The sequence below is a fragment of the Hemiscyllium ocellatum genome, chromosome 24 (genome assembly GCF_020745735.1).
Source record: "Hemiscyllium ocellatum isolate sHemOce1 chromosome 24, sHemOce1.pat.X.cur, whole genome shotgun sequence".
Lineage (NCBI taxonomy): Eukaryota > Metazoa > Chordata > Chondrichthyes > Orectolobiformes > Hemiscylliidae > Hemiscyllium > Hemiscyllium ocellatum.
The window spans coordinates 26294719-26307938 of NC_083424.1; the positions used below are offsets into that span (position 1 = coordinate 26294719).

The 13220-nt window shown below is 39.9% G+C and overlaps 1 protein-coding gene across 2 annotated transcripts in view; it reads right to left on the reverse strand.

Moving 5' to 3' along the window:
* LOC132827111 (SEC14-like protein 2) overlaps positions 1-13220 on the reverse strand; it is a 68254-nt gene that overhangs the window by 35391 nt on the left and 19643 nt on the right. For both annotated transcript variants that reach the window (XM_060843600.1, XM_060843601.1), the window contains 3 exons: positions 10377-10420; positions 8599-8661; positions 3981-4169 (listed from right to left, as the gene is read on the reverse strand). In XM_060843600.1, the coding sequence (XP_060699583.1) occupies positions 3981-4169; positions 8599-8661; positions 10377-10420 (296 nt within the window). The remainder of the gene's footprint in view (positions 1-3980; positions 4170-8598; positions 8662-10376; positions 10421-13220) is intronic.

Here is a 13220-nt window from a genome sequence, read left to right on the forward strand (position 1 = left end):
CCTTCAGACACTGGATCAAAATGCTGTTCCCTCCCTAACAGCATTGTGGGTGTACCTATAATACACAGGCTGCAGCAGTTCAAGAAATCAGTAATCATTGCCCAAAGGCAATTAGGGAACGGCCACGAATGCTATCCTTGTAGTTACATTCAGATCCCATGATGAATTAGAAAACATTCCAGATTTCCAGTGCTCTTTGTAGATATTTCCAAACCAACCTCTTCAGAGATGCTATTCACAACTGCAAAGCTTGAACCTGGGCCTTCTGGCTCAGAGATAGGGACACTACCATTTCACTACAAGCACCCTCCTCACTTCATCAGGTAAGACTGTAAGATTGTAAGAAATAGGAACAGGAGCATGCAGTTTGGCTCCTTGAGCCTCCTCTCATTCAACTGGATCATCCAATATTCTTCACATCCACTGCACTGCATTTTCCCCATAACCCTTGACTCCCCTATTGATCAAGAATCCATCCATGTCAACCTTAAATACAGATCTCTGCCCCCACAGCTCTCTGCGGCAAAGAAGTCCAAAGACTCAGAACTCTCTGACCAAAGAAATTCTCCCTGTTCTCAGTCTTAAATTTGCATCCCTTTATTCTGAGACTGTGCTTCTGGTCCTAGACTTTCCCATGAGGGGAAACATCTCTCAGCAATTACCCTGACAAACATCTTAAGAATCCTTTATGTTTCAATGAGATCACTTCAGTAAGGCATTGCAAAGGTTCCTCATGGTAGGCTGGTTAGCAAGATTAGATCACATTGGGTACAGGGAGAACTAGCCGTTTGGATATAGAACTCGGTAGAAGGTAGAAGACAGAGGGTGGTAGTGGAGGGTTGCTTTTCAGACTGGAGGCATGTAATCAGTGGTGTGCCACAAGGATTGGAGCTGGGTCCACTGCTTTCTGTCATTTATATAAAATAATTTGGATGTGAACATAGGAGGTATGGTTAGTAAGTTTGCAGATAACACTAAAATTGGAGATGTAGTGGACAGTGAAGGTTAGCTCAGAGTACAACGGGATCTTGAGCAGATGAGCCAATGGAGGAAGGAGTGGCAGATGGAGTTTAATTTAGATAAATGTGAGGTGCTGCATTTTGGAAAGGCAAATCAGAGCAGGACTTATACACTTAGTGATAAAGTCCTGTGGAGTATTTCTGAACAAGAGACCTTGGTGTGCAGGTTCACAGCTCCTTGAAAATGGAGTCACAGGTAGATAGAAGAGTGAATAAGGCATTTAGTGTGCCTGCCTTTTTTGGTCAGTGCATTGAGTATAGGAGTTGGGAGGTCATGTTGCGGCTGTACAGGACATTAGCTTGGCCACTTTTGGAGTATTGCATGCAATTCTGGTCTCTCTGCTATAGGAAGGATGTTGTGAAACTTGAAAGGGTTCAGAAAAGATTTATAAGGATGTTGCTAGGTTTGGAGGGTTTGAGCTATAGGGAGAGGTTCAAAAGGTAGGGCTATTTTCCCTGGAGCATCAGAGATTGAGGGGTGACCTTATAAAATCAAGAGGGGCATGGATAGGGTAAATACGCAAGGTCTTTTACCCAGGGTTCGGAAGTCCAAAACTAGAGGGCACAGATTTAAGAGGAGAGGGGAAAGATATAAAAGGGACCTTAGGGGCAACTTTTTCCTGCAGAGGATGATGCGTGTATGGAATGAGACGCCAAGGAAGTAGTGGAGGCTGGCACGATTACAACATTTAAAAGGCATCTGAATGGCTATATGAATAGGAAGAGTTTAGAGGGATATGGGCCATTTGCTGGAAAATGGGACTAGATTTATATAGGATATCAGGGTGGCATGGACGAGTTAGACCTAAAAGTCTGTTTCCATGCTCTACATCTCTATGACTCTGTGACATCTCTCATTCTTCTAAAATCCAGTGAGTGAAGTCTCAACTTGTTTAGCCTTTGCTCATGAGACAATCTCTCCATACCACGATCGTCCTAGTTAATCTTTTCTGAACTGCTTCCAATTAAATTATATGTATCCTTAAGCAAGGAGACTAAAACTATTTAATGTACTCCAGATGTGGTCTCACCAGCACGTTGTACAGTTACAACAAGACTTCCTTACTCTTATTTTGGGGGCTTTGGAATATAAGGGCCAATGTTCCATTAGCCTTCCTGATTATCTGCTGAACCTGTGTGTTAGCTTTCTGTGCTTCATGTACAAGTACCAAATCCCTTTTTGTTGCAGCTTTCTGCAAGTGGTATTCCCAAAGTGGTCTTCCATCCAAGTATTAACTGGGCCAGAGTCTTATTACACTATGCAAAATTATACGTTCCTGTTCCAGACTCCCATCAGTGAAAAGGCTTTTGTTTACTTTATCAGAGCATTTAATCATAAGCATCTCAATTAATCACTCTTTGGTCTCTTATACTCAAAAACATACAAGCCAAATCTTTGCAATTTATTTTCATAAGTAAACCTTCCTGGCATTAATTCCTTTGAATCTTTCCTTCAGAAACAAGTTCTCAGGTACAAATCTAGAAACCCTTTTCATTGCAATAGTTAAAAAGGAAGCATCAAAAAGATTGACACATTTCAAATTTTAACCCTAATAACACTATACTTGTAAAAGGTACCATTGTAGACATGGATAGAAGATTGGCTAACTAACAGGAAATAGAGAATAGCTATAAATAGGCAATTTTACTGTAGGCAAGATATGAAAAGTGGTGTACCAAAGGCATCAGTGCTAGATCCTTAACTATTTATAATTGATATAAATCACTTAGATAAAGGTATGGCTGCTATTTATGTTAATGACACATGTTAAAGATAGATAGATAGATAGTTGTGGAGAGGACTTAGCTACACGGGGACACAGATATATTAGTAGAGTGAATGAAGATCTGGCAGGTGGAGTATAATATGAGTAAATGTGAAATAGTCCATTTTGGCATAAGAATAAAAGGCAGATTATCTAAATGGTAAGAGATTGTAGAGCTCTGAGATGTATAGGAATCTGGTTGCCCTAGTGCATGGATCAGAAAAGTCTAGTATGCAGGTACCTAAAGTACTTTGGAAAGCTAATAGAATGTTATCAAATTAAAACAAAGGATTGAAGATTATGCTTCAGTTATACAGGGCATTGGTGAGAACATATCTGAATTGCTATATCCAGTATTGATCTCCTTAGTTCAGCAAGGATGCAAATGTTTGGAAAAGGTTTAAAGAAAGTTTACTAACTAATATCTGAAATGGGTGGGTTGTCTTATGGAAAAGAAGTCACTAGTATCCCAGAGGACTACAGGCTGCTCACACATTAGAGAGAAACCACTGGCCAGTGAAGTAAACCTGAGGGTTACCAAGCTTCAGGAGACAGGTGAGATTCAGAAGAGGCTTTCATAGTTACTTCACCAATACAGGAATGGAACACTCAATTTTGGTGTCACTCTGCAATACAAACCCGGCAATTGAGTTAACCAACTTCGTTTACTTTTACGAGAGATAGCTGGATAGGCAAAGGTTGTATTCAATGGTCTTTAAAAGATTAAGAGGTGACTTGATAGAAACATATGAAATCCTGAGTGGTCTTGACAGGGTTGATGTAAAAAGAATGTCTCCTCTTGTGGGAGAACGAGGTCACAGTTTAAAAATTAGGGGTCATCCATTTAAAACAGAGATAAAGAGAATATTTTTTCTCACAAAAGATTGTATGTCTTTGGAAACCTCTTCTTCAAAAGGCATTGGAAGCAAAGAGAGAGTTGATAGATCTTTGATAAACAATAGAGTGAAAGGTTGTTGAGTGTTGGGAGGATGATGGAGTAATCAGATTGCCATGATGTTACTGAATGATGGAGAAAGGTCAAAACTAAATCTGCTCCTTATTAATATGTTTCAATAATTTGTTATCAGATCCCAAGAGTTGGCAAGAAAAAAACTTGATGTTCTGAGTTAAACAGCCAAAAGATTTACAACTCAAAGACTGCTCATCCATTTTAAAGTTCCTCCTAGCTCCTTACCTTTTTAGACTGTTTAACACACTCTTCCCGCAGCAGCTCGCAGTCTCGGATTTTTGTCTTCAAAAAGTCCTGCTTAGATGCCGAATGCATCAAACCTTTTGGATCCAAAGGGCCAATCACGTCATACCAAATGGGGCTGCCTTCTTTGTCATAGCCGCACATTCCTCCAGCGAAGTAACGAGTAATGACCTGGCACAGGACAGAGTTCAGTTTCCAGCATCAACATTCTCTCGAAACACTTCAGCTAATTTCCCAGCATGCTTTTAATTTCCTTTACCTGTCTGAAGATTTCCCATAGCACAGAAGAGAGAAGGTGTATTCCAAAAATGGGTATCAGTACTTGTAAATAGGGATTATATTGATCTTGGCTGGATTGGTCATGACATTTTTAGCTCTCTCTTTTATTTTAAGAAAAAAAGAGGAATAGATTTCCCTGTACAAGGCATTGGGCTATAACAAGCATTTCATTAACATGAAGTCGCTATAACATCATCGACGAATTGGGGGCACTCTTTCCAAAGCGCAAGGTTTTAAAGCATGTATTGGTTATAATGCGATTCCGGCCCCATTAGTTTAAATGGTGCTGCTATTACACAATTTTTTAATAACGCGGGATTGCACGAGAATGGAACTACTGAATTATACCAGAACTGACTGTATTTGGGCTTCTCCCTGATATACAAAATAGATCTGGGCAATTAATGGGATTTGTTCAAATTTGGCTATGAATTATTGTCATGACCAACAAGGATATGATGTTCCTCGCTTTTACCACTAACTTCAGTCGATGTAGACTTTTCAAAACTGACTTTTAGAAGTTGATAAAGTTGCTAAGTTGGCAGCATAGAGTTAGGTTAGCTTTGACATTTCTGAAAAGACAACAATGAAGCGCTTCATATCTCTGCAAAGGTCTTAACAGGTAGGGTGATTTGATTAGTCAGTCACACTGGAGACAAAACCATTTGTGGAATTTAGAGGCTTGTTGACCATGGAATGTCTTGCAAGCTCTGCCCTTAACCAAGGGGGGTACAGAGAAACCAGTTTTCACAAGCAGGTATGAACAGCAACCAGTAAAGCCTGTTTAACAGTGTCAAACCAGGCAGTGCAATGCGGACTAATTCATTTTCACTGCGACAGAAACTCAGCCATAAACTTGTCTTGAAACCCAGAGATTTCCAAATTTTGTTCCTCACCAAGAAAACTACAAGACAGAACCCAGGTAGGTCTGCAACATGTGCACCTTAAAGTATTATACAACCAAACCATTTGCTTCTTGTTATTCTGTTGATAATCTAGCTGCATGCTTTGTTTCAACAATCCAACTGTATTTGTGCATGCATGCGTATCTTTGCTTCTGATTTAAAATAACCTGGATGCCTGCTGCTTGTCTTACTACTCAAAATGACAAAACTCAAAAATGTTAAAACAACCACTGTAAATATATCTTGTTGCAGAAAACTGAGAGGTGAGGGTATGGAGGAATAGTTAGTCCCGTCCATAACACTGCATTTAAGCTAAATAAACTGCAACAGCATCGCAATAATATGTACAATCTTTTGAAAGTAATGAAAAACCTGCCCTGCAGCAAATTGCCTCTTCAGTGATGCCAGAGCTTTTACAATTCCATTCTCCTTGAAGACCATTAATCACTACTTCTTGGCATCAGTTCTGAAGTGAACTTTTGCCAATTGTTACCTAAGTCCCCTTCTCCTTATGTCATGATTTGGAGATGCCCGTGTTGGACTGGGGTGTACAAAGTTAAAAACCACACAACACCAGGTTATAGTCCAACAGGTTTAATTAGAAGCACTAGCTTTCAGATCGCTGCTCCTTCATCCACAACCACCTGATGAAGGAGCAGTGCTCCGAAAGCTAGTGCTTTCAATTAAACCTTTTGGACTATAACATGGTATTGTTTGATTTTTAACTTTGTCCTTAGGTCTCAGTTTAGCTTGAAATATTCTTCACATTAAAAACTTTTTCAAATGTATTTATCTACTTCCATAAGTTCTCTTCTGAAAAGTTCTAATCTCTCCTCATATTCAATCCTCTGAAAATAAGGGCGGGTCTTGGACCCCGGCATCAAGGTCGGACAAAGGTCAGAAGTCTGTACTATGCAAGGAACAACTACTCAGCATTCATTTCCCCTGGACTGGTCAATTGGCAGTGTGTGACAGACTCACTGTTGAACTCAGGATGTTGGTCAGGTTGTTGAACGAGAAGGAGTAATCAGAGATTGCCCAGCAATGGAGGAGCAATAGCTTGTAGTTCAGGTATTGGAGGTGGGGGGATTGTTTCGATTATGAGGTACTTTCTCTCCCTCATTTTATGCTTTTAAATTAAAAATGTCTTTATTATCACATTAATAGACATACATCAGCTTATAGTTGTTGAATCATCTTCTTTCAACTTATTTTATAGTTACATGTATCTATAATTCATAATATTCATTTTCTGTTTGGTCTTTGTATTATTCATTTTCTTTTCTCTTTGACTGTTTTCTTCATCAAATATCACTGCTTAATTTGGGAGTACAAGGCACAATTTTGAAATGTGCCGATGACCTGAAACTTGTAAATGTTGGAAAACAGTGGCAATGCTAGAAACAGACTTCAGAGCAATACAGGTGAACCAAACAGTTTAATAATGCATGTGGGATACTAGGTTTTATGAATAGTTGCATACAGTACAAAAGCCAGGAAGTTATGCTAAACCTATAGCACCCAACTGAAATATTATGTTCAATTTTGGGCACCAAACTCTATGAAGGGCGAGAATGCTTCGGAAAAGGCGCAGAACAGAATGTGTCTCGGGTTGAAAAATTACTGTTAATAATTGGAAAGACCGTAGAAGGCAGAGTTCTCCTTGCACCAGAAGGGCAAAAAGGAAATCTGATGGAGGTATTTAAAATCATCAAGAGTTTAGATAGTATAAATAAAGAGAAACAGTTTCCAGCGGCAAAAGATTTGATTACAAAAGGGCAAAGAGTTAAGGTGAACAGCTAAGAATCCAGGGGTGACATGAGGGAAAATGTTCTGCACAATAAGTAGTTTGGATATGGAGTACACTACCTGGTAGGATGGTAGATATAGATTCTATAGTAACCTTGAAAAGAAACTGTATGAATGAATTTTAAAGATCTTGTGCAAGTTAAGATTGGGGAGTATGTGCAAGACTAGGGAGGAAGACTAAATAGGTTTCTCTTCTACAGAGTAGGTGTACTCCCAATGAACCAAATGATCTTCTCTCTGCAGCTAGTATTCTGTGATTCATAACTGTATAATTATTATCAGGTTTCTTCACATACATTTTTCTCTGACTAAGTGGCTTGGTTCAGCGAGGAAGGCGGGCTTTTATAGAACATTTTATAATGTCACCTCATTATTACGTTTCTTCCTTTTTTCTAAGTGTCCTGTTGCTTTTTGATTTTTTTCTGTAGGATCTGGTACCCTCAAAGTAGAGGTCCCCGGTTCCCAGAACAGTCTGGCCCCTTCCAGAAAAAAATGACCCATTAAGAAAGAGAGAGAGAGACCTATTATTCTGGAACAGCGTTCCATCTCTGGGAGTAGTATTCTGGAAGAAAGGAAGGAGATTGTTGGGGGAAGCAAGTGAGCTTCAAATATTCTCAGTGTCAGTGATATGCTCATGTTTATAAAATTAGATTGAGTCATAGAACTGTACAGCATAGAAACAGACTGTTCGGTCCAACTCATCCATGCTGACCAGATGTCCCAAATTAACCATTCCTATTTGCCAGCATATGGCCCACATCCCTCTGAACCATTCCTATTCATGTGCCCATCCAGATGCCTATTAAATGTTGTAATTATCCAACTTCCACCACTTCCTCTGGCAGTCATTCCATACACGCACCACCCTCTGTGTGAAAAAGTTGCCCTTTAAGTCCTTTTATATCTCTACCTTCTCACCTTAAACCTATGCCCTCTAGTTTTGGACTCCCCTAGCATGGGAAATAGACTTTGGCTATTCAGCCTATCCATTCCCCTCAGGGTTTTATAAACCTCTATAATGTCACCCCTCAGCCTCCAACATTCTGGGGAAAATAGCCCCAGCCTATTCAGCCTTTGATGCTCTGGGGAAATACCCCCAGCCTATTCAGCCTCTCCTTCTAGCTCGAACCCTCCAACCCCAGCAACATCCTTGTAAATCTTATCTGCATCCTTTTAAGTTTAAAAGCATCTTTCCTATAGCAGGGAGACCAGAATTGAATGCAGTCCAAAAGTGGATTAATCAGTGCTCTGTACATAATGTCCCAATTCCCATACTATACAAGTGACATACCTGACTGCTTTAGCAAAATAAAAAGCTGGAACTGCACTTCATCTGCAACAGTTGAAATAATTGGATTGCTCACTACATTAACTGTGTCCTGTCTAATTGCAGTATTTTATTCTATTGAAGATAACTCGCATCAATTCAGATATTTGGTCATAATTGATTCTCTTGGAAACGTGTATGGCATCTAAACAGAGGCAGGTAAAGGCAATTAGATAACATGCAGTATTAATTAAAATGCTGAGTACAAAGTTCAGGGTTCATTAGGTTAAAATCAGCGACAAAGTTTTATTTTCAAAGCTGGATAAAGTTATTGTCTTACCTCAGGGGGTTCCCAGTTACTTGTGATTGTGTCAACTTTCATCTGTTTCCTCAACTCGACATGCTAAAATCAATGCAGAAGAGATATGACCTTCCCCTTCAATGCAGCATTATGCCAACTCATTGAACATATTTATTTCATTGATACCATGGGCTGAATTTAATGTTGACGATGGGATTCATGTTCATTGGTTGGAGAGCCAGTGGGAAACCTGGAAATGTTTCCGTGAAGGCGGCCTGACCAAATTAAGTCCCAGCCTCGGGTCACCTTTCGAACTTAGAACCCTAGTCATGGAAATCCCACTCCAAGATTGGCATCCTGGTCTGAGGACCAACAGGAACCCATTCGGAATACTGTTAATGGAAACGGGTAATATTTATGGGTCTTCATCAAGATGCATTGTGGGATCTCTAGACATAGTTGAGTGGGACTGGATGGGGATGATGAGTGGCAGTGTAATCAGAGGAAAGGGCAACAGGCCACCTCTAGTCTCCCGTCTTTCACAACGATAGGCTCCTCCACTGGGCACTAAGTCTCTAACAATGAACTCCCACACCCAGCAGTGCACTGGTGAACCTGACAGAAATTTCCTGGGGGCTTTCGGCAACCAAGGGAAATCAGTGTGACTCTGATTTAATTTCTGAGCCACCAATAAATTCCCCACAGTAAATAGTCTGCCACAAGTATTCAGTACATTGTGGCAGAATAAATAAAATATGTTCTGAAAAGGGTGAGGCTGTTTTTATCTCATTCGCTCTTTGTTGCTTAAAGTCAGCATTTATTGCTCATTTTTAATTTCCCTTGTGAAAGTGTTGGTGAGCTCCTCTCTTGAACCATTACAGCCTATGTGAAGTAGGTCTATCCACAGTGCTGTCAGGGTTCCAGCTCTTTATCCATTCATGCTGAAATAGGATGGTGTATGACCTCGAGTGGAACTTGCAGATGGTACTTAAGATGGTGGATGGCATGCCAGTCAAGTGCTTTGTCCTGCATTGAGTTTTGTAAGCTGCACTCATTCAGGAAAGTTGTTGGCATTCTATCACATACCTGCCTGACCTGTGGCATGTACATGCAGAGAGACTTTAGGAGGACAGGAGGTGAGTTACCACAGAATTCCCAACTTCTGACTTGTTCTTGTAGCTGTAGCATTTATATGGATGTTACAGTTAAGTTTCTGATCAATAGTAACACCATGCAGTATGTGGTACAGAACACAGTATTACTGAAAAACATCTGAAATATCCTGCAAGATAGTGACACTTGCATGACCATCAAAATATATTGCAATATTTAGAGGAATGGGCAACAGGGCACCCACCAGTCATCCGTGTTTCACGATGAATCAGTGAATCACCTAAATAACCAAATATTTTGAGCACACTGATCTTGCAAAGGCATTAGGTAGAACTCCAATGTGAAGGATGTCACTGCATTACAACTTAATTAAACAGAATATAAATCAAGCTAATGTTGTTACTTTAGGTACAACTAGGATCAGACATGCTTCTGAAATTCCTTGATTAGCAAGTTAATGATTTTGGCCATGTCATTCAGAAAAGTTTCAATGAAAAAGAGAGATGGAAATTTTAAGCAACCAATGAACTCTCAATCCCAGAACTTGAAACAAGGGCAGAAGCTTCAAAGCGACACTTGCCAGACTACTCTGTCTCATCCAGGGAATGAAGTGTGGGGAATTTTGTTTTAGAAAGAGGTAGTTTATATTGAAGATGAAACGGTTACTCATATTCAGTACAATGTTTAATAGCAGTTTCTCCTACCTTGCGAATCATAAATTCCGCTTTCTGAAGGTTGAAACTCCTGGCTGCAAATAAGGAGAGTTTTCTTTATTCTTTATTCTCCTCATGGAACATAATTTACAATCAAGGATATGGATAAGATGAAGCTACATTGAGCAAAAAATAATATTAAGTGATGAAAGCTGTTTCTGACTTATGGTTCCCAGAAAGCTAAGACAATCACACTTGAAGAGACAAATATTGAAACAGGGGTTTCTTTCTCAAATCCCATCATGTGCAGTGCAATGATAAATTATTAGCTCAGTATATAGTGCTTAGCAATTGGTTTGGCATTCTGGATTTTATTTTTACATGTTTAACAATTCACTTCCTAATACTTTTCATACAATATAACAACACCTTACATGCAGCATGTAAAAATAGTACAATAACAACAAGATAGAAGACAGAAGAGGAAACTTTATGTTTCCTGTCACTAAAACCTCAGTCACAACCAATTAGCACTGCTATCTTTCACAGACTCAACTTCTTGCTGAGGGAGTTCACTCAATCATTCTCTAACTTTGCTCATTCTTACTTCTATTTCCTTTCTTCAAATTTACAGCAGGATTCTCCCTCACCTGTAGTGACAACAGAGATGCATCATGAAATACCCAAGATAGAAACGAAGTTTTCATTCACATATTTTACAGATTTTAGAACAGCCACTGTAGCAGAATATGTTCAACTGACTTCCTGCACGCTAAACATTTGTTCTCGTGAAAAGTGTGTTTCTGTGAAGATTGTTAATAGTGTGTTGTGCACCGTTCCCTCTAACAACACTGTGCATTCATGCATGTGATTGCATTTCCTTAGTATACAGAATATAGTACGGTACAGGAACAGGCCCATCAGCCCACGACATTGTGCCAAACATGGTTCCAAAGTAAACTAATCCCTTCTGGCTGCCCATGGTCCATTTCCCTCCATTCCTTGCTTACTCAAAAGCTTATCTAAAAGTCCTTTAAATGCCCCTATAATATCTGTCTCCACCACTACCCCTGGCAGCACATTATGGTCACCTATCAACTATGCATAAAAATCTTGCCCATCACATCTCCTCTGAAGTTTCTCCCTTTTAATTTAAATGCATGCCCTCGAGCATTAGACATTTCAACTCTGGGAAATAAAACTCTGACTGTCAACTTATCTATGTCTCTCGTAATTTTATAAACTATCAGATGTCCCCTCAGCTTCCGCTGCTCCAGAAAAAACAACCATAGTTTGTCCAGCCTCTCCTTATAGCTGTAACCTATTTCACATGTAAAAGTATCTGTGTTTTTAGCTGTCCCAAACTGTCCAAAGGGATGTGTATGCATTAAATAAGCAGAGAATGGTTCCATTGTAAACCTGGGCTTCTGTGTCTACAACTTTGCCTGGTGAATGATTTCAAAACTGCAACTCCCCTTGCCTATTTAAGTAATCCAACTGATGTTTGACAAGTGTATTGCAAAGTATCAGGAAGTTGTAATGTAGACAATGATTTTTAGACAAGCAGCTGGGGGCTGGGGGACAAGCTGGGGGGGGGGAGATAGTATGACCTATCTATTTCCTTGCATCAAATTTAGAGCAGGATTCTCCCTCACCTGTAGTAACAAAAGAGTTGCATCATGAAATACTCAATTTCCAGCCTGCCTGCCCATTCAGCTACAGTACTTACATGGCTGGTCCAGTTCAGTTTCTGGTCAATGGTAGCCCTCAAGGATATTGATAGGGAGGTTAATGATGTTAATGCCATTGAATGAGAGACAGATGCTTTCTGGTTGGAAACGGACAGTGCTGGGTACTTACATGGTGTGAATGTACCTTGCCATTAACCAGTTGAGGCCTGAATGTTGCCCTGGTCTTGTTACAGATGGACACAGGCTGCTTTAGCATCTGTGAAATTGCAAAGCTGAACATTGTGCAATCATCAATGAACATACTAATTTTTGACCTTTCATGTTCAAGTTCTGGATTAGGACTTGAAGTCACAACTTTCTGAAGTAGAAGAAAGAAGGCTACCAGGTGAATCATGGCTGACAGCTGAGAACCACTCTGGTGGCCATGGTGGCAACACAAGGATAGCAGACAACACTTTTCGATGTCAGCTAATTTATTCATGAAGGTGGCAAGCATATTGGAGACCAACTAAATGGGACTTTGCTTAATTGTGTAGGATAGATTTCATATGGTGCTAGGATGTTCCTAGGGTTGATCGATTTGAGCAATAGGGATTGGTTGAATAGGCTGGGCTGTATTCCCTGGAGTGTTGGGGGCTGAGGGGTGACCTCATAGAGGTTTATAAAACCATGAGGGGCATGGATAGGATAAATAGACAGTCTTTTCCCTGGGGAGGGGGAAGTCCAGAACTAGAGAAGATAGGTTTAGGGTGAGAGGGGAAAGATATAAAAGAGACCTAAAGGGGTGGTACTTGTATGAATGAACTGCCAAAGGAAGTGGTAGAGTCTAGTACAATTGCAACACTTAAAAGGCATCTGAATGAGTATATGAATAGAAAGGGTTTGGAATGATATGGGCTGGGTGCTAGCAAGTGGGACTAGATTAGGTTGGGATGTCTGGTCAGCATGGACAAGTCAGACCAAAGGGTCTGTTTCTGTGTGGTACATCTCTATGAATCCATGATTCTAGTCTGTTTGAAAGGAATTGCATTACCTTTTGTTTATTGTTTTCCTATAAGGTATTGAATGTTGTCTAACAGGTTTTCTGGTAGAATCCTGAGGCTAATGTTTATTTGTGATTATATTTATATTAGCCCTGTAATTGAAATGAGTTTCTTTCATATGAGCTACTTAGAATTGCTTAGTATTGCAGTTGTTCATGGTT